This window comes from Emericellopsis atlantica (assembly GCF_019669845.1).
Source record: "Emericellopsis atlantica unplaced genomic scaffold F5Z01scaffold_2, whole genome shotgun sequence".
Taxonomy (NCBI): Eukaryota; Fungi; Ascomycota; class Sordariomycetes; order Hypocreales; family Bionectriaceae; genus Emericellopsis; species Emericellopsis atlantica.
This window is the reverse complement of record NW_025764704.1, coordinates 1,048,498-1,066,618: the sequence shown is the minus strand read 5'-3', so window position 1 is coordinate 1,066,618 and position 18,121 is coordinate 1,048,498. Positions and strand designations below refer to the sequence as shown.

Here is an 18,121-nt window from a genome sequence, read left to right as displayed (position 1 = left end):
GAAGAGTCACTTTCCGGGTCCAGTACATCCTCGCGATAAGTACTACCGTGAATTCTCTTCGCCCTCCTCCCCATACGTCTTGTTGACTATCGTCAACCTCTCCATCCCGCCCTACCTCATCGTCTTCTACTCCGACCCACACTCTCTGTTGTCGACCTCTCGACCTCCGATGGTAGTGTACTAGACTACCATCTCAAGAACACGCATCTGTTTGAGACGCATTATCGCAATGCCTCTTGAACCCCACGTCTATTCTCCAGTCGCCGTCTCAGTCCTGTCTACCGGATTCCGTGTTTGTAAAAAGTTGGCCGTCTTCGACTCGCTCGTCTAAACCGACCGACTCTCGATATCTCGCCCGCCTTCTTACATCCCGAACAAGGCTCCGCACCCCACCGCCGAGCCCTCTTCGACACGGTTTCTCCTGATACGATCAAGGTAACGCAATCGCCTCATTGGTCCGCTTGACCTGGGACGGCGACTGGAAGGTAACTTCCAACCTATCCGCACATATATCAAAATGAATTACGAACACGACGCCTCCCCTGGCTTCGTCCAACCTGTCCGAAACAACATTTACAACTCCTCTATATCTTCTGCAGCCTCCGCCTCTACCGCCTCTATCTGGTCCACCGCCTCTGCGTCTTCTCAGGGTTCCGATGATTCTTCGATCTTCGATGGTCCTGTGACAAGCCAGGCTTCGGATAGCGACAGCTGTGATTCCTTTCTCTCAAGAAAAGGTATCAACCAGCCCAGTGTCGTTCCTACAGAGCTCCGACAGAATCCCCGCAGGAGCGCTGCTGGACGCGCTGCCCCCCCTTTACTGGTTCGTCAGTCAGATCGCAAGGTTGACTTTGTTGATAACCTTGTTGGTAAGTCTCATTGCTTGGTCTCACTCGCATGGACATGTCGCTTATTCTCCTCTTTTCAGACTCTTCGACACAAATTGTAGAGGCTATCTGGCCCACTTCGTCGTCGCTATGCCGTCGCGAACAGGGCAGCAAGGGTGTGCTTCCCTTGCGAACATTCATCCAAGAGACTCTGCGCCGCTCGCGTACAAGCTTCTCCACACTGCAGGTGGCCCTGTATTATTTGCTTCTCATCAAGCCTCGTGTTCCCTCGCACCGTTTCATCATGGAACAATTCGATGACCGCGCGGCTACACAGTCATTGCTGTGCGGACGCCGTATGTTCCTGGCAGCTCTGATCCTGGCATCCAAGTACCTCCAGGATCGCAACTACTCGGCGCGCGCCTGGAGTAAGATCTCTGGGTTGAACACACAAGAAATCAATCAAAATGAGATTGCATTCTTACAGGCTGTTGACTGGAAGCTGCACATTTGCAAGGATGTCTACCAGGCATGGGCGGACATCGTGCACAAGTTTACACCACCTTCTGGTCCGTCCTCACCTGGTGGCTGCTCTCAGCTTGTCTCACAGCAGCATGAAGTGTGGAGGCACATAATTTTGGGACTCGATGCTGACTTGAGCAACATCGAGGCTCTGGTAATCTCGGCACACTCTAGCCTCAAGGCTAGTGACTTGTCCCTGGCCTCGCCTCGCAGCATTCTGAACATGGCCCAAGAAGCCCCCACGTCTACCCCTGCCCCACGGAGCACGCCTGCGCCCATGGAGCCAACGCCTTTTGGCGCGCGTGCGACCGGCCGCATGGGTCCGACTACTACGCAGCTGCCGACGCCGCGTTTGACACCGCAGAGTAATGGACTCAGCACCCCTGCTGCGGGAGCTGCTCCATCTACACTCTCAAGGTCAAACGCAATGGCTTCAGCCATGTCGCAGGCCACCGTTTGCAACACTGCGCACTATCTTGATCGTCTTCCTACCCCGGCGTCGTCATCGCCCCAGAGCTACAGCTCGATCCGTCGCTCCTCGCTGGCCAACTCGGTGTCGACCGCATCGTCTCCCGAGTCCATGATCTCCGACTCTTCACGACTTTCGCGCTCATCCTCCTTCTCGTCTGTTTCCTCCTCTGCTAGCGCGACGCTCCCGTCGCGATTCAGAACCACGAAACCGGGTAATGAGAGATTGAGCCGAAAGCCGTCATTCCCGTCTGTGCCCGAGCAGGACTGCGATATCCAGGAATCAGCATCGCCTGGTTCATATACTGGTCCAGTCGGACACGTCGGGGATTGGTCGGTGCCAGTGGACCACAACTTGACCGGCCGCAAGCGGCAGCTTGGCGATATGATGAACGATGCTGCGTCAAATGCTGCGCGCACCCTCCAGGAGCTTCGGAGATCCCGTGGTGCCGTTGGGACCCACACGACGAATGACGATACTCCCTTGCAGTCTAACGTTCGCGATCTTCTGAACGTATCGTATGGGCAGTCGGGATGGCCTGCATCCATGTTGGAGACACGTTACCGCCCAGAGTACCCGGACAGGAAACGTGTTTGCTGCTCCACCGAAGCCAGTCGTGTGTACAACGCGACTCCTGCTTTTCATGTGCGGGCCCTTGGCATGTGGCAGGGTATTTTGAACTGAAGCTGTAGGCTTGTGCCCAGCAAACGCAAAGTCAACACTAGGCAAACTATTTCCTTTGTCTCCCAGCGGCAGTCTTTGGAGCCGGCTAGCGCAGCATGCTTGCTGCATGGATGCGCTGCCTCAAATGTCTTTCTCGGAAAAGCGAAGCATTACCCATGCGAGGTGTACCGAACAGGCGCAAGAGCGGATGAGGCATCATGGTTCAGGAGAAGCGATGATTTACTTCTGTTGAATTTGTACGACTACACGTATCATCTGGGGTCTTGTAAAGATCGGCGAAAGCCACGCGCAGGTGTGATGCACATAGGTAATGACTTGTCCATAAGATCCAACTAAACTTGATTTGACGCGCACCAACTTTCCGAGTCCACGAGTTGTGAAGTGAATGAACGCAGTTGCCTGAGCAGAGCTGGCGCTACGAGTCTGTAATCATGGAAGTATCTGCTCCTTCGTAATCCTGGATCACCACGACAGAGCGGGAAGTCCAAGCAATCTGTAGACACTGAGATGATCATCACCACTCAAGCAAGGCCATTGGAGTACACGCGATTGCCATCGCCGGCGACGGCAAGAAGCTAACCCAGCCTTCCAGGAGACAGTGAGACTAGCAGACAATGTTAGAGAACAGGAGCCAACAAACACTGCTGCTCCACCTCAGTCGAGGAAACCTTGTGTTTCGGTATTCAATAAACGCTATGCATAGTACAGTCATGGCCATCGTAGTCTTCGTAGCTCATCATGAAAATAGCCCCTTTCTCCTTGATATCCACCGTCTCCCGAGTCAACACATGCTCATACAGAGCTGCGGCGCATCTGACGATAGTCTTGGAATGTGCTCATGACGTTGCGTGTCCGCTGCAAGATGGTCCTCATGAGATCAGTGTCGTCGCCCCATTTGATACGACGGTCGAGATCATTCAGCTCCTTGCGCACAACCTCACCTGGCAGATCCTGGAATACCCAGGCGCCGATGAGACAGTTGATGACAATCATGTTGGGTTTTGTGCAATTGAGGACGGCGTTGCGCAAGAGCTCAATCTTCATCTCCCAGGGCGGCATGTCAAAGTCCTGGCTAGCAATGAGCATGCCACCTCGCGCCAGCCAGAAAAGACGTTTTGTTTGCTCCTCGTCCCACGGGCCGGTGATGAGATCCTCGGGAATGCGTGTCTTGGGGTGTATGTCTTGCGTACCCCACGCCATGGACTCGACGCGGAAGGGTGACCAGTTTGTCGCCTGGCTATAGTCGACGTCGAAACATTTGTGTGCGTTGTAGTGCGACGGTCCGCCGTGGTGGGAGTGCCCGAGCTCATCTGGTTCGTCGTTCCACGGTATTGAGTGTTGGAACCACCGACCGTACGCATTGTTATCAGCCCAGGTCTGTTGGGCTTGGAGGAGGTAGTCGATCTTCGCCCAAGGCTGCTTGAGCACGGCAGTCTACAGCGTCCAGGTCAGTCACAGATTAATTGGTGGTTACACCGGTCAGCTCACCTGTAGAACATGGTCGCCGTGACATTTTGTCTGCGGCTTACCCATCACTGGAGGACCGTGAAGCAAAGTCGTGCTCGTCGGCACGCCAAACCATTGATCCCATGTCTCGTGGAATGCCCAGATGAGAAGTCGAATCAGAGTGGCTCTCTCCGAAAGCTTGGCCCCGATGACAAGACTGGCGTGGGGTAGCGACAGGTTCTGGCTGTACAGTAGAATCTTTTCCAGGATCTCGGAAGGCAGTGTGTCTAGATTCGAGCGCTCCTTGCTAGAATGTGCTGCCATCACGTCGGACATGGACCGCTTCGCCTTTTTGCGCGTGTGCTGCTGCTCGTGGGGTTGCAGGGCCTTTGGAGGTTTACTGAATTTAGATGAGCTGGATTTCCGCTTCCCTCGAACGTGCACTGCGGTCAAGCCCATGGCCCCGCGCTTTCTCGTACGAATAAGCTGGGCTCGTGCGGTTGACAAGGCCAGAGGCGTTTCCCGTTGGGTCTCGGACAGTCGGGCTGGACCTTGCGGCTGGGAGGGGACAAGGTAGAGGGACGCCGTTGGTGGGGGTTGCCAGGAATCGCAGCTGTAGAGGTCTGGCCTGGCGTAAATCCTTCAAGAATGGCGCGTGGAGTATTGGTAGCTGATTTTCGTCAAAGTGAAGAATTGTGTGTCTGTGTTTGCTAGATGGAATGGAGTTGGAGGATCGGAATGGCGACGCTAGCCAGATATACTGGATGAAATTGGACCTTGACAATTAGACACGGGAAGGCCGTCGCCATATACGTCGTGAGGATCCTAAAGAAGATACCATAGAAGATATCTGAGGCGACGATCAGCACTTGCAAGCCACGGTTGTCGTAAGTGAGAATTATGAAGGCAAAAGTTGTCGGCGATCACCGCTTGACGTCGCAGTCGTTTGAGGGCGTCTTTGTCGCCGCGTCGAACTACTAGTCTACAGCTGCTCTTTTGCTCGATTTCGTTACCGCAGCGCTCAAAAGGTTACAATTTTTGATATTACCCTCACAGTCGGTTTGACGCGGAGGATTCACTTGACAAGGATGCTGGCGGGACGGTCACGATGATGGACTGCAGTGACGCAGGCCTTATCTTCTATCGATAGGCTGATTGTGCAGTGCCAGAGGACTCCGTCCTCGTCGGGCTTGGACGGCGCCCCCCCCCCGATTTCAGTGGTCTGTGCAGCAGGCCGTTCGGTCATCGCGCGGCTGCTGGACATTTTTCTCATGTCCCTTGCCCGATACATTCACGTCGTTGCGAACTCCTCGGCCACGACCGTCATTGAGATTTGCTGATCCCACCGGATTTGATTGGTGCCTCGACATCAGTAGCACCTTGGCCACAGCGCACTAACGTCGAATCTCGAAACATTTCCCCGAGAGCTTCCACGAATAGACCGAGCCTCTGGGTCCTAGAGCTACGCTGCGCTCATGACGTGCTGACACTTCCTGGGGGAAATATCACCGTGCAGGAGCAGGAGACATACGAGCTATCGAAGCATTGATGTTGACAGCTTCGGCTGCTGCTGCTGCGTGTCGGCCTGTCCCTTCACGCAGCCTGCTCCGCTTCTTGCGGCTGCAGACAGATGGTGTCCATGTCGGTCAAGGGTTTCTCTTCGGTGATGGATGCGAGTCTCGGGGCAGGAGATATGGCACAAGCTCTTCGAAACGAGTAGTGACAGCGCGATCCCCGTCCATGGGCTTTCGTGGCTGCAAGAGAGCATTGGGAACGACCAACACACTGTGCAAGACCGAAACCAAGCCGGCATTTGCGAAGACATCCTCAAAAACCACATCATCACCAACATGGCAAGAGAGACTGTGGGGGAGTTCCGCCAAAGCTGGAGGAAAGCCTCTGCATCCAGATGACCTACCGGCGCATGACTGTCCTGATCCCGGCTCAACGGTGTTTGCGAATAGGCGAACGTTGGCTGCCAAAGCCGCCATGGAGCCACGACTGCGATGTACCGAGGTTGATGAGAACGGAGAAGTGATCTTGGTCGATGGAGAATTTAAGAAAACGGAATTGATTGCCAAGGTACGTACGGTGGATGGGAATAGCTGCTCGACATTGGGGACTAATTGATTGTAGTACGGGCTGCTACCACGAGATCTCCGCAAGATCGATTCTTCAACCCTGCCGCATATCCTCATCCGACCTTCAGCCATCCTTCTGAATCTGTTGCATCTCAAGGTCCTTATCAAGCATGACCGCGTACTGCTTTTCGACGTCTATGGGTCCAAGACCTCCTATTCACAGTCGGCTTTCATGTACGACTTGCAAGGCAAATTGCAGCAGAAGAATGCGCCTCAGCAAAATGGCATCCCGTTGCCCTACGAATTCCGCGCCCTCGAAACCGTGTTGACATCGGTCACATCCGAGCTCGAAGCGGATTTCGAAGCTGTCCGAGACCCTGTCATGCGCGTCCTCAGCGAGTTGGAGGACGATATCGACCGACAAAAATTACGTGTGCTTCTTATTCTCTCGAAGCGCGTGAGCACTTTCGAGCAAAAGGTCAAGTTGGTGCGAGACGCCATCGAAGATCTCCTGGAAGCCGACGACGACTTATCCTCCATGTACTTGACCGAGAAGGCGCACGACATACGCCGACAGCTAGACGACCACACGGAAGTCGAGATGCTGCTTGAATCGTACTACAACTTGACGGACGAAATTGTGCAAGAGGCCGGTAACCTGGTGTCGGGCATCAGGAACACCGAAGAGATGTGAGTTTTTTTCTTTATTTGGTCCTGCGAGCAACTTTGACTGACATATTCAGCGTCCGCGCGATCCTCGATGCCAATCGGAACGCCCTGATGCTTCTCGATCTCAAATTCAGTGTCGGCACCTTGGGCCTCGCCATGGGAACTTTCATTGCTGGTCTCTACGGCATGAACCTCGAAAACTTCATCGAGGAAACAAACTGGGGATTCGGTGGCGTTACCGGTGCCTCTGTCTTGTTCTCGCTCATCGTCTGCTGGTACGGGCTGGGCAAGTTGCGCAAGGTCCAGCGTATCAAGATGGGGAGCAATGAGCGTCCACATTTCCCCCGGCGAACACAGTTCTCTCACGAGGACGATGCGCTGGGTCTGCTCGACTCGCGCCATCGTGAGCAGCTGAGGAGGTTGCACATGCAGAAGACCTCGAATGCAGCTGCGCAGAGGAGATGGTGGGACTTGCGACGATCTTGAGCAATGTTATGCAAGCACACGAACGGGCGTTTTCTCGTCGCGTACTGGGGGAGAGCGGAAAGGGCGCACACTCTGCTCTCTGATTCTCTGTAACTGTAGTTGTAAGCATAGCCTATCGCTTTGTTAATACCCATGTCTCGCGCTGTACAATTTTATTGGAAACTTGATGTTTTGTGGCGTATGTGACAGCCACTATGGCTGAGACACGAAATGCTGTCACGCCGCTGTGATAATGATCTCGTCATTGTGGAGGGGTGTGGTGGGCTGGCAGGCACAGACAACTTGAAGGCAGGACGTTGGTAACCCACTTCTGGGGCCCCATTTGAGATCTGTCAGTGGTCTAGGCGTGTTTCTCACGAGATGCGAGATGCACATCATGAGGCGCCAGGACGTGTCGTCAAAATCTGCGTTGGATAGCAACTGACGTCACTGCGAAAGATAAGGTACGGGACTCGCGACTTTGGCCAAACCGAAGTCCGGACTGCTTGTCCATCTTTCATTACTAAGTAGTCAGAACACATGGTTTTCTCGAAGCCAAGTAAGCACCGTCCATTCGAAGAAGCTAAGAAAAGACAAGCCTTTTGGGGGGTTGGCCGTTGAGCAATGGTCGGCTGTCAAATTGCTTACCGGCAGGCGGCTCAATGCGCAACCCCCGCCGAAGAAGCTAGAGCCGCAGATCAAGCCTACGTCACTGACCAGAATGACGCTAGGGATGCACCCTTTCCATGCGCGCGCAGGCGCGACTACGTACTACGTAGGGGTCTGAGAAAAAAAACAGGGCAGATGACCAAGGGTACCTACTTCCCTTCCGACGCGCTTGCTCATGAATGCAATTTAGGTACCACTATAGAAGCAGGTGACCGAAATTGGAGGGCGCCATGGACATCACGGAGGAAATGCACCGTGCCTGCCAACCGATCGGGAGATCGAACAGACTTTGACGTCAGGCGCAGTCTCGTAGCTCTCGTCTTTCCTGTTGAGTTCGCGCGTCTCCTGTAACCATAGAAGCGCCGTCACTTCTGAACGACCCAACAAACAACATATATATCTCAGCTCGCGACTGTCCTCGACTCTGAATTCTTTCTCTTCTCTCATCCACACACAAGAACTACTTCGAACTATCCAAACCTCAAAACAAACTACTCTACTATCCGTCAATATGGGTGCCGTCGTTAGCTGCGTACGTTTATTTGCTGGAGACTCTCACGTGACGAGAGGCTAACAACCACTAGATCAAGAGTGTCTTCCAGACCATTGGCTCCGCCATCATGGCCGTGATTTCTGGTATCGGTGGTATCATCAAGGCCATTATTAATGCCATCGGTCAGTCTTCTCCCTCCACTCCGCGCCTCTGGGCTATTCACTGACAATATGTAGTGTCATTCTTCGGTATCATCGTAAACTGCCTCACCTGCCGCGGAGGCGGTGGCCGCAAAACAACGACAAGGAGTAGAGTCTAACGAGACCCATCTGCCGCGCGACAAGGAAATACAGTGAAACAAATGATTCCTTTGGCGGATGGGTGATCGACTCACAAGACGGGGAGGGGGAGAGAGACCAGAAGAGCCGTAATGACCTCGGTGGGAGGGCTGCGCACACCTTTACGCTTTGAGATACCCCAGTGCTCAGTGCGATGCATAGAATACCCTATTTGTTCATTTCCCTATGTTCATAATTGGCAAGACCATAATATGAATTGACGGCCACAAATACCTAATCATCTGCTTCCTCCATGACGTTGCGATTGAAGAACCCGTGAATCTTTCTGCCTGCTGTCTGCCCTACAAGAGGTTCGAGTTCCTTCTCGGACATATTGGCCACCTCTCGTATGTTTTCTGTCTCCAAGACAATGTTTTTGATGTTCTGAGGGGTCACCCCAGGCACTATGCCTAGCATCTCCTGTGGCTCTTGGTTGAACGCCTGGTCCTCGGCGCTTTGGTCCTTTTCCAGCCCTGCGCGAACCGCCGTGATGGGATCCGGCTCTGGCTCTTGGGCTTTGAGGGACTCGAAGATCTCGGCTGTCTGGTAAGGCGAAGATGACCAAATAATGCGCAACTTGGGGAATGCGAGCGTGAGAAGCACAATCTTCGACTGCAAGTCGTTCGACACATTGCCGGGGTTGACGCTGCTGATACTACCAGACAGATCGGCAAACGGTTCCAGAGTGAAAGACTTGTTCTGGTCAAACTCGATGAGGAGCATGGGGCTCTTGTAGTGCTGGAACATGGTTTCGGCCTGGTTGTACAGTCGGCCATCTTTGAAGGAGGAAATGAGATCGTTGACCGACTTTCGTTCCACGCAGATGTTGGGCGACAGGATGTAGTCGCCTACTGTCAGCATACAGGGGACAATGACTATCGAACGGCCGTGGAGAAGGGAGGGTAGCGAGGACCGGAACTCGCGCACGTCTACCACCACACGGGGCGGCTCGGCCGTAGCTGCGAGTCGTCCACCTCCCGCGATTCTAGTGTTGACCGTCCGGAGAAAGGCTTCTTGGGGGTCCTCCGCCCCGTGACTGTCGACAGTCATGACAACGGACATGGTAGCTCGCTCCTTGATGACCTTGGTGAAAGCGTCTTTCTCGCGACGGACGGTCGACAGGTACCTTTGCTCCTCGACAGAACCACCATAGTACATAAAGTACACTCGCACGTTGCGATCATTATGCGACGAGCGGTAGACCTCCACACGTCGAATGAAAGCAGCGTCGGGCTCGTACATGATGATGTATCGGGGCTTGATCTCTTCGAGAACGTGCTCATCTTGGTCGCCGTCATAGGCGTGAACGACGACCAGATCCTGCATCTCGAACAGTTGATAGTAATCGTCCATGTTGTCTAATGGGTCGGCGACGATATCGGGCTTCTGCTGTGCCTCCTCCTCGGTGATTTGGACCTCCGCCATCAGGTCTGCTACTTCGCCCGGTTTCTCGAAATACTGCTGGATACTGCCATTGTCCGCGCGGCCCATCATGGCCCCAACATTGCCGCCGCCTCGCACGCGACGCCTCTTGTTCGGAGGTTTCCCGCCGCGGCTAGGACGGGTATCAGCCGCGCCGCGCAGGGCTTGCTGGTTCTCGGCAAAGAGCGTCTGGCTGACTTGCGCAAACTGACTCTTCCATCTGAGGTAGTTTCGGAGCTTCCGCCTCATGATGAACGTGGCTGAGGGTTTGTCCTCATCACCCATGTCTTCAGCCTCCTCCGGGTTCGAATTTCCCTTCTTTGGCTTGATGTGCATGTGCTGCAGATAGTCGCGCAGCTGCCTACACGTGTCGTGGCTTGAGCACATGATCAAGATGGTGCCGTTGGAATCATCTCGCGGCACAGGATCGAAATAGAGGTCGCGGTCTATTTCTTCGAGAACCTCGGCAAGTTGTGCCCACTTTGGGAGCTCTTCCAGGACAGGTTCCAAAGCATCAATGTTAGACTCTTCGCTGATCTTCTTGGTGGGCCTCGCCGCATAGACTCGTCGACGGGCTGTGTCGAAGATTGTCTGCGCAGCATCAAGGAACAACCACGGTGACTGATTCTGTCGTGTTGACCCGGGCGGAGGCGAATGCGCTGCATGGATGGTATCGAGGTGCTGCAGGAAGGACACGGCGTCGTACGTGAGGATGCTGTTGAGGAGACCTCGAAGGACGGTCAAGTCGTTGACAATCTGCCGCGTCTTCCAGCTTACGCGATGCCAATTAGGTTCGAGTTGCCGCCGAACCATGGTATCAAAGTTCTTGAGCAAGGCGCTGTCCAGATTCCAATCTTCCATCTCGAGTCCCGTATTGCCTTTCTTCAGCTCGTGGATGCTGACCTCTACGCACTCCATGATTGCCGTCTGCATTTCCTTCATATGGTCAGTCATTGGCACCTCCAGCTCGATGACCTCGGCCTTCTTCCTGCCCTCTAACGATCTCGCCACAGTGACCTGGAATCGTGGCCAAAGGGATGCTTTCTTGAGGAAGAGGTTCCGCAGCATCGCGGACAACGGGGAGAACCCAATGGTGAAGGGGTCCGGATTGTCGGAAAAAGCCTTCAAAAAGCCAGCCTTGTTCTTCTGTCGATAGACTCGTAAGATGAACGCCTCTAGGGATGTCGCAATGACCCGGTCCGCATGAAGGACCACGAGACCTGTGATACTCTCGGGAGCCAGGAGTCCCGTCAACAAATCAACAACCAGAATTCTCGAGGTAATGCTGAATATGCCGCCGACAGCGTACATCTTCTCCCTCGCGCCTACGCTCTGGAAGTCCGTGTTCACCACGGTCAGACCTCGCGCTTTGGCTGCAGCACTGATGGCTGCATGCTCAGCCAGCGCCTCACCAATCCATCCATTTTCGCGATCCTCTGCGCCGACCACCACGATCAAGTTGTTTCCGGCGGCATCATATGAGTGGAGCAGGTTGGTGATGATGCGCATCAGCCCCAGGCCGCGTGCAAGGATGACCACTTCATCTTCGGCGCGGAGTTCCTGGAACAAATCTTGCTGATATTCCAGAGGAAGTGATAGCTTCACTGGCTGGGGCGCATCGCTCGTCGACATCCGGGGCGCGCAGAGACTTGCGTCCAGTCCATGTGCAGTGTCGACGAAGGGTTGACGAGGCGTTGATCTTGAGTCTACTACGTAGTCTCAGTTGTTCACGGTTGCACATGGACCGCCTGCGGTGGGTCGGTATAGGGTAGTCATTTTGTGGCAGGATGGGCCGACCAGACTGGACTTTCGACACTATTTGACTAAGGTAATAAGTGAAACGATCGCAGGATGTGGATGATGATGTGTTCTAGAATAACCACACCGAATAGCTGTGCCGAGGCATTATAGCACCAGCAAATCTTTGAAGCATGTTCAGGACCCCAAAGTCCGAGGACGTTTACAGTGGCAGGCAGGCGGGTCGAGCATGTATTCTAACAACATCTGCTCTGTCGCCATAGACCTACCTGCCCAAGTAACATGGATGTAGATTGACCCTGTTTTCCATAAGGTACCAAAATCAGGCAACAGCATGGTATTCTAGCATCTGACACAGCGTCAACATGTTTGCAATAGCGTGGCAGATGAGGGGTCTAGTCGTGATTGCCCCTCGATCATGTGGTTGCCTCATCCAGGTGGGACGTCATATCATCGGCTTAAGACATCAGGTTTCCTGATCGCTTCTGAGAGTGCGGTTCTTAGCGCAGCTATTAAATATGCTTTATTCCCCGTCACCCAAGGCGACCCTTCACTTACATCCAACAAAATAGTAACCTTATATCCAACCTACATCAAACATCATGCCTTCCAACCAAGACCAGAAGAACGAGGTATGTAGCCAATACCTTCTCCCCGATGTGCTTGTATCATGCTAACGCCAAATCAAGGGCGAGAAGGAGTTCAGCATCCAGCCCATCAAGGAGCAGGGTCAGGACCCCAAGTTCGCTCCATTCAACGCCCACCCCGGCCCTGCCAAGCCCCAGAACATGCCCGAGCAGGAGGGCTCAAAGGAGGACCGTCAGGCCAAGAAGGAAGCCTTGAACAAATAAACTGGTCGTCATGGGCTTAACGTCTTAATTGTAAACATCAGGGCAGCGTGCTCAAGTTAATGCGACTTTCTCAAACCTCATGGCTGTGCGTGACCAAGATCTCATTGTCTTTCTGATTGAAAGCTCCTATACGGAGTAGCAATTTAGTTAATTGAATAGACAACAACAAGTCTACAGGGCAATAATTAGTTGCTCTTTTGGTCGCAAGACGACTGGAGGACATCTTCCACACAACAACAGTGCGTCATCATGTGCGGTGCAGACGCGTGGCGCTGCCTCCACCCTCTTGTGGCTGGTGTTGCCTGCCTGGTGGACGCTCGAGGTAAGATGCACGTCTTGAATGACGGCCTGCATATGGCATGCTGTAGAACCACAGAGACAAGTCTCTCCAACGTCAGCTTTATTTCCCCTCGTCGAACAGACGGCTGAAGCTACCTGCGCGCTGGTCGTCGTCACTCGCTATCAATTCCTCGCCAGCCGTCACGGCCATTGCGCGAACGTTCCCAATACCACTTACCCAGTACCTTGCCTACCCTTACAGTGGCTTTATTGCTGCCCCAAGAGGGCCGACCCGAGTGACGCCCGGCTGCCTCGTGAGCGCCAAGAACGCAGACCACCGCCAGACGAACGGGAGGGTAATTACTCAATCCCAACCATACACCATCTCGACTCCGACACAACACCTTCCCCCGGGACCCTTTGACTAGGCACCCCTCCGCGCGACGACAATGCCTTCCATCCTCAGCGACGACGACAAAGACACAGTCAAGCGCTTCGTGCCCAAGCAGACCAACAAGATCCAAGCCGTCGCTGTCGCCAGGCTGTACATTGCGTACCCCAATCGCTCGAAATGGACATACACCGGTCTTCAAGGTGCCGTCGTGCTGGCAAATGACCTCGTGGGCAACACGTACTGGCTCAAGATGGTCGACATCTCACCGTCAAGCCGCGGTGTCATTTGGGACCAGGAGATATTCGACACCTGGAGCTACAACCAGGACCGCACATTCTTCCACACCTTTGAGCTTGAAGAGTGCCTAGCCGCACTGAGCTTTGTCGACGAGAAAGAGGCCAAGCAATTCAAGAAGAAGATGGACGATCGAGAGAAGAACGCCAGTAAGGCCACCCGCTCGACACCCTTCGGCGGCGGCTCTCAACCCAAGGAGAAGCACAGCCTGTTGGGAGGACTGTTTGGTTCACGTCACTCGTCTGCGCCTACACCTCCCGAGTCGCCGCGCCAGACGCTCCCACCGCCGCCTCCGAATCCGGCCTCGATCTCGTCCATGACTCTCAACGGCGGTCGGCCAGCATCCGAATTCCCACTCTTGGACGCCTTCGACCCCCTCTGGAGGGAGCACTTTGGGCAAGATCTGAAGGAGAAAGGCCTGACAGACGATTTCATCAAGGACAACCAGGAGTTTATTGTGGACTTTTTGCGAGAACAGCAGCAGAACAACGCCAGCGAGGACCAGCCAGCCTCGCCGCGTCCTCCACCCCCAGCACCTCCGGCGGCTACGACGAATGGCACCGATGCAAGAGGCTCACGAGCACCTCCTCCGCCTCCTCCTGGTGGTGCAAAGGCTCCCCCACCACCCGCACCTCGACGATCCAACAAGGCGGAATCGCCCGTGAACGAACCCCCGGAGTCCCCCCCTGGACCACCTCGACCAAAGTTCAATGCGCCGCCCCCTCTAGCAGATGCTGGCAAGTTCGCGCGGAAGGAGGTTCCCAAGTCAGCGCCGGCGCCGCCTCCCAGGTCCAACGCTGGTCCGGCGCCGCCACCACCTCCTCGTCAAGCGGCGAGAGCGCCTGCGTTGGAAACGGACCACAAGTTTGGCGTACCACCGCCATTTCAAGGGGCTCGCAACCCGGCGCTACCACCTACACCAAGCCGAGGCCCTGTGCCACCGCCTCCTCCTCCGCGGTCTGGAGGGGATGCCCCGGCGGCGGCGCTTGGCCCTCCTCCACCTCTTCCGCCAAAGGTACCTGCTGGAGGACCTCCACCACTACCACCATCCAGCTCTCGGCCCGTGCCTCCTCCCCCAGCGGCTGGCAACCCATCCCGCGTGCCACCACCTCCTTCGTCGAACAACCTACCTCCACCGCCGCCTCCTCTGCCCCCTACGCGCGACAGCGGAGCACCGCCGCCACCTCCCCTACCTCCAACCTCAGCAGGCGGTCCTCCTCCCCCTCCTCCTCTGCCATCCACGGGCGCAGGAGGAGCACCACCACCACCACCGCCTCCTCCCCCGAACCGCGACGCAGGAGACTCATCGGGCCTGCCACCTCCTCCATCTCTGCCCCAAGCCGGTGGAGGGCGAGCGGCCATGTTGGGCGACATCCAGAAGGCCGGCGGCATCGGCGCGTTGAAGAAGGTCGACAGGACGCAGATTCGCGACCGAAGCGCTGCGCAGGTAGCCGGGGGTGATTCTGGCGGTGCTGGCCCCCCTCCGCCTGGTGCACCTCCAGGCGCTGGAGGAGGTGGTATGGCCGATGCGCTCGCGGCTGCTCTGCAGAAGCGCAAGGAGAAGGTCAGCAAGAGCGGTAAGTTACTTCTTACGCAATATGCTGAAAGCACAGCTGACATGTCCTAGATGACGAAGACGATGACGACGAGTGGTGATGTCCACGATGGAAGAACAGTGTTACTACAGTTAACGTAGAAGCTGCCGACCACTTGGCGGATTTTTCGACATGGTCATGCGAGTGTCTGGCCGCAAGGTGTCTGGCGTTGTGAGTTACATGATCGGGCAACGGCAAATAAAGAGAAGAAGAAAAAAAAAAGACAAAATGAGTCGCAAACATATTTTCATTCTTATGCTAGTCTGATAAGACGTAGAATGACCTTGGCGAGCCGTGGCGTCCCTCCCACCACGGCTGCCGGCATCGTCCTTGCTCTGCATGACTGTCGTGGGTCCCCTGGTACTAGCACCAGAGGGTTTGAGAGAGAAGACAGTACTGGTGAGGTGTTGTTGACATTGAACGGACAAATTTTCCTTCTTTTTCTTTAAATGTCGTCAATGTCAACCTCCTTCTTACCACCGGGCGCCGCGTCGTCCGACTCCTCGTCCGAGTCGGCGTCGCCGAACTCAAAGTAGGCCTCGCCATCCTCGCCCTGGTTGAAGGTATCCGTCTCGTTGATCTTGGCATTCTCGGGCAGCTCGCCGTACGACTTGAGGGTACGGGCCTCGTCGGCCGTGTACTTGAGGATCACGTCGCCCTTGCCGTCCTGGAAGTCACGGAGGGAGAGGAGGATGATGTCACCCTGGTTGATCCAGACCTTCTTGCGCATCTTGCCACGGATCTACAACGTTGTCAGTAACAAGAGATGACCAGGGGAGAGGGGGAAGGGGGAAGTCATCGTACGTTGGCGAGTCGCTTTGACCCGTCGAAGCAGAGCGCCTCGAGGCGGCCGTTGCCGAGCATCTTTACAACCTGGGCGTACTCCTGGCCGTCCTCCTTAAAGGTCAGCTCACGACGCTGATCGTCGTTCTCCTTGGTACCCCTTCTGCGGTTCTTGCCACCCTATTGTGCGAGTATGATTAGCCTGTGCTCCCCCGGGGGTTGAGTTCGATTGTTGTCGCGCGCGCACCGCATGGTGGGGGCGGGGTTCGACGGCGCCGTCATCATTCGACTTGTTTTCTTGTGCAAAATCGTACCTTGCCCTTGTTCTTCGGCATAGCGACGGTTAAGACTTCTTGTCGTGTCGAAAAAAAAAGGTTGGTTTGTCTGGGTGTTCTGCGCGCAGAGGCAGTGGCGAGTTGGGGAGGGTTGGTTTCGTTTGATGGAGGGTATTAAATGGGAGTGGAGGCTGGAGTGGGATTTTATTATATTCGGGCAGGCTTTTGGGCTGCGGCAAGGTTCGTCACTGTTTTGGGTGGCACATGCGTTTGCATTATGCTATGAGTCAAGGGGTGTCATGGCGTTTCCTGACGATTCCCATGGGCGAACCTGATTTTTTCCTTAAAAGTTAATTTCTGCTATCGGTCGCCCATATGTCCAGAGGCATCCTCGTGAATGACTTTTATGCTAGTATTGAGAAGCAGGTCCCCATCCCAAAAGCGCACACGGCGCAAATTCTGTGTGCAGGGCGAGAGACCAAGACCCCTCGATGTTTAACTTGGCGTATAATTATCTCTCATGCCATGAATTGGCCTCGTTCGAGAACACAGACTCATATTCTTACTTTCAAGCTGCTCATAAGCGCATCCACCAACATTATGCGCTGATCTACAATGTTGAGGCTTGATCGTATTTCTGAGTTGTGGGCGCCAAGACAATACACGCAGAGCGCTGACATAATCATGTTTCCGGCATTGCAGGGATCTATCGACGCTAGCGTTCCCGAAATCCGCAAGCTCAGAATGCTATCTTCGTAGAATCGTAGCTATCGCACTTAATTCTTCGCGTCGCATTTCAGGTGGACGGGCAACGATGCTCGTAGGCCTTGCTCCAGAACCTATACTATGGCGGTAGCGCGAGGGCTGATCCGTCAGAAGCTCTGCGCAGCACCTATCATCGCCGTCAGACACGCACCAGCCTTCGCTCCTCTGGGAGCACGGTTCGCCTCGAGCTCCCCCGGGCCAAAACGCTTGCGACCCAGCGATGCAGACAATTTCTACAATGACAGAACGGGCGACCTGATGACGACCCCCGAGAACAAGGCGTGGTTCGAAAAGTACCCGTCGATTCATCACGACAATGGCATTGCATCGCCGTTGCGCATGAACAACGAGGAGAAGGGCGTCATGATCGATTATCGCGTGACGCTGCGGTTCACCCCGAAGCACCTGATCCATCCGTACCAGCTTGGATTTCTGGACCCAAAAGGCCACCCCAAGGCGTTGGCGCAGCGACTACGATACGCCGAGAAGACGCTGAAGGAGCCGCTGTGGATAGTCTGCACTGGCTACGGCCAAGTCATCCCGGTTGTCAAGAGCATGGCAAAGAGGCGCGTACACGCTGCGATCTGTGCCGCCCTACAGAGAAGGGGATACGATGCCCATGGCAAGAAGGCAGATGGGAAGCACATCAGGGGGACATTGTGGCTGACCCTCAAGGAGCCCTTGAGGACAGTTGATCGACGAAACCTGGATGAATTCGGAGAAAGGGCCGTGGACATGCTGTTGCGAGGGCTGGACCAGGGCTCCCAGCAACGTTCGATGCCAACGCACCAAAGAAAACCAGCACCGAAACAGCGAAAGACGCAAAATAGGAAGACGCAGGATCCGTTTGAGATGAAATTTGGGCATGCAAGGCGGGATCATTGAGCATGGTGTGTACATGTAGAATCATTGTATTCCAGGTTACATTAGTGTATCACTCGGCATTCAGATAGAGCATATAGCGTAGCGGCGCAAGCATGTCATGTATATCTACTAACGTTAGACTTGAAAGAATTAAAAGCTATATGATAAATGACTAATT

The 18,121-nt window shown here is 54.7% G+C and overlaps 9 protein-coding genes across 9 annotated transcripts; 6 read left to right on the top strand and 3 right to left on the bottom strand.

The window, feature by feature from the left end:
* Nucleotides 1-55: 55 nt before the first annotated feature.
* Nucleotides 56-2,668, top strand: F5Z01DRAFT_210566 (cyclin). Its single transcript, XM_046258153.1, has 2 exons — nt 56-869; nt 929-2,668. The coding sequence occupies exons 1-2, from the start codon at nt 518-520 to the stop codon at nt 2,500-2,502; spliced, it is 1,926 nt and encodes a 641-aa protein (XP_046122608.1). The 5' UTR covers nt 56-517; the 3' UTR covers nt 2,503-2,668.
* A 473-nt stretch (nt 2,669-3,141) lies between these two features.
* Nucleotides 3,142-4,715, bottom strand: F5Z01DRAFT_210606 (uncharacterized protein). The gene is made up of 2 exons (XM_046258155.1): nt 3,991-4,715; nt 3,142-3,936 (listed from the first exon to the last, which is right to left on the bottom strand). Exons 1-2 carry the CDS (start codon nt 4,405-4,407, stop codon nt 3,295-3,297), a joined length of 1,059 nt encoding a protein of 352 aa, XP_046122607.1. The 5' UTR covers nt 4,408-4,715; the 3' UTR covers nt 3,142-3,294.
* A 442-nt stretch (nt 4,716-5,157) lies between these two features.
* F5Z01DRAFT_210896 (uncharacterized protein) lies at nt 5,158-7,490 on the top strand. The gene is made up of 3 exons (XM_046258156.1): nt 5,158-6,030; nt 6,085-6,719; nt 6,773-7,490. Exons 1-3 carry the CDS (start codon nt 5,497-5,499, stop codon nt 7,182-7,184), a joined length of 1,581 nt encoding a protein of 526 aa, XP_046122606.1. The 5' UTR covers nt 5,158-5,496; the 3' UTR covers nt 7,185-7,490.
* Nucleotides 7,491-8,167: 677 nt separating this feature from the next.
* On the top strand, nt 8,168-8,902 carry F5Z01DRAFT_643887 (uncharacterized protein). The gene is made up of 3 exons (XM_046262749.1): nt 8,168-8,364; nt 8,417-8,507; nt 8,562-8,902. Exons 1-3 carry the CDS (start codon nt 8,344-8,346, stop codon nt 8,642-8,644), a joined length of 195 nt encoding a protein of 64 aa, XP_046122605.1. The 5' UTR covers nt 8,168-8,343; the 3' UTR covers nt 8,645-8,902.
* On the bottom strand, nt 8,507-11,868 carry F5Z01DRAFT_211140 (MUS38-like protein). Its single transcript, XM_046258158.1, has 2 exons — nt 8,659-11,868; nt 8,507-8,590 (listed from the first exon to the last, which is right to left on the bottom strand). Exon 1 carries the CDS (start codon nt 11,715-11,717, stop codon nt 8,898-8,900), a length of 2,820 nt encoding a protein of 939 aa, XP_046122604.1. The 5' UTR covers nt 11,718-11,868; the 3' UTR covers nt 8,507-8,590; nt 8,659-8,897.
* Nucleotides 11,869-12,445: 577 nt separating this feature from the next.
* Nucleotides 12,446-12,694, top strand: F5Z01DRAFT_670389 (uncharacterized protein; the record flags this gene model as incomplete). Its single annotated transcript, XM_046264554.1, has 2 exons — nt 12,446-12,475; nt 12,533-12,694. The coding sequence occupies 2 exons, from the start codon at nt 12,446-12,448 to the stop codon at nt 12,692-12,694; spliced, it is 192 nt and encodes a 63-aa protein (XP_046122603.1).
* A 728-nt stretch (nt 12,695-13,422) lies between these two features.
* Nucleotides 13,423-15,317, top strand: F5Z01DRAFT_670388 (uncharacterized protein; the record flags this gene model as incomplete). Its single annotated transcript, XM_046264553.1, has 2 exons — nt 13,423-15,238; nt 15,289-15,317. The coding sequence occupies 2 exons, from the start codon at nt 13,423-13,425 to the stop codon at nt 15,315-15,317; spliced, it is 1,845 nt and encodes a 614-aa protein (XP_046122602.1).
* A 177-nt stretch (nt 15,318-15,494) lies between these two features.
* On the bottom strand, nt 15,495-16,531 carry F5Z01DRAFT_210920 (uncharacterized protein). Its single transcript, XM_046258157.1, has 3 exons — nt 16,354-16,531; nt 16,061-16,219; nt 15,495-15,998 (listed from the first exon to the last, which is right to left on the bottom strand). The coding sequence occupies exons 1-3, from the start codon at nt 16,372-16,374 to the stop codon at nt 15,702-15,704; spliced, it is 477 nt and encodes a 158-aa protein (XP_046122601.1). The 5' UTR covers nt 16,375-16,531; the 3' UTR covers nt 15,495-15,701.
* Nucleotides 16,532-17,034: 503 nt separating this feature from the next.
* On the top strand, nt 17,035-18,103 carry F5Z01DRAFT_643882 (uncharacterized protein). Its single transcript, XM_046262748.1, has one exon. The coding sequence runs from the start codon at nt 17,161-17,163 to the stop codon at nt 17,962-17,964; it is 804 nt and encodes a 267-aa protein (XP_046122600.1). The 5' UTR covers nt 17,035-17,160; the 3' UTR covers nt 17,965-18,103.
* Nucleotides 18,104-18,121: the final 18 nt, after the last annotated feature.

Bases quoted from the DNA above. Each gene is read 5' to 3' on its own strand.
- F5Z01DRAFT_210606 (XM_046258155.1), bottom strand. From the start codon at position 4,407: ATGGGCTTGACCGCAGTGCACGTTCGAGGGAAGCGGAAATCCAGCTCA. The intron at 3,937-3,990 runs GTGAGCTGACCG...TGGACGCTGTAG, and splicing joins ACGGCGACCATGTTCTACAG to ACTGCCGTGCTCAAGCAGCC.
- F5Z01DRAFT_210896 (XM_046258156.1), top strand. From the start codon at position 5,497: ATGTTGACAGCTTCGGCTGCTGCTGCTGCGTGTCGGCCTGTCCCTTCA. The intron at 6,031-6,084 runs GTACGTACGGTG...AATTGATTGTAG, and splicing joins AAACGGAATTGATTGCCAAG to TACGGGCTGCTACCACGAGA. The intron at 6,720-6,772 runs GTGAGTTTTTTT...TGACATATTCAG, and splicing joins ATCAGGAACACCGAAGAGAT to CGTCCGCGCGATCCTCGATG.
- F5Z01DRAFT_211140 (XM_046258158.1), bottom strand. From the start codon at position 11,717: ATGTCGACGAGCGATGCGCCCCAGCCAGTGAAGCTATCACTTCCTCTG.
- F5Z01DRAFT_210920 (XM_046258157.1), bottom strand. From the start codon at position 16,374: ATGCCGAAGAACAAGGGCAAG. The intron at 16,220-16,353 runs GTACGATTTTGC...CTCGCACAATAG, and splicing joins TGCCGAAGAACAAGGGCAAG to GGTGGCAAGAACCGCAGAAG. The intron at 15,999-16,060 runs GTACGATGACTT...ACAACGTTGTAG, and splicing joins GGTCAAAGCGACTCGCCAAC to ATCCGTGGCAAGATGCGCAA.
- F5Z01DRAFT_210566 (XM_046258153.1), top strand. From the start codon at position 518: ATGAATTACGAACACGACGCCTCCCCTGGCTTCGTCCAACCTGTCCGA. The intron at 870-928 runs GTAAGTCTCATT...TCCTCTTTTCAG, and splicing joins CTTTGTTGATAACCTTGTTG to ACTCTTCGACACAAATTGTA.
- F5Z01DRAFT_643882 (XM_046262748.1), top strand. From the start codon at position 17,161: ATGGCGGTAGCGCGAGGGCTGATCCGTCAGAAGCTCTGCGCAGCACCT.
- F5Z01DRAFT_643887 (XM_046262749.1), top strand. From the start codon at position 8,344: ATGGGTGCCGTCGTTAGCTGC. The intron at 8,365-8,416 runs GTACGTTTATTT...AACAACCACTAG, and splicing joins TGGGTGCCGTCGTTAGCTGC to ATCAAGAGTGTCTTCCAGAC. The intron at 8,508-8,561 runs GTCAGTCTTCTC...GACAATATGTAG, and splicing joins GGCCATTATTAATGCCATCG to TGTCATTCTTCGGTATCATC.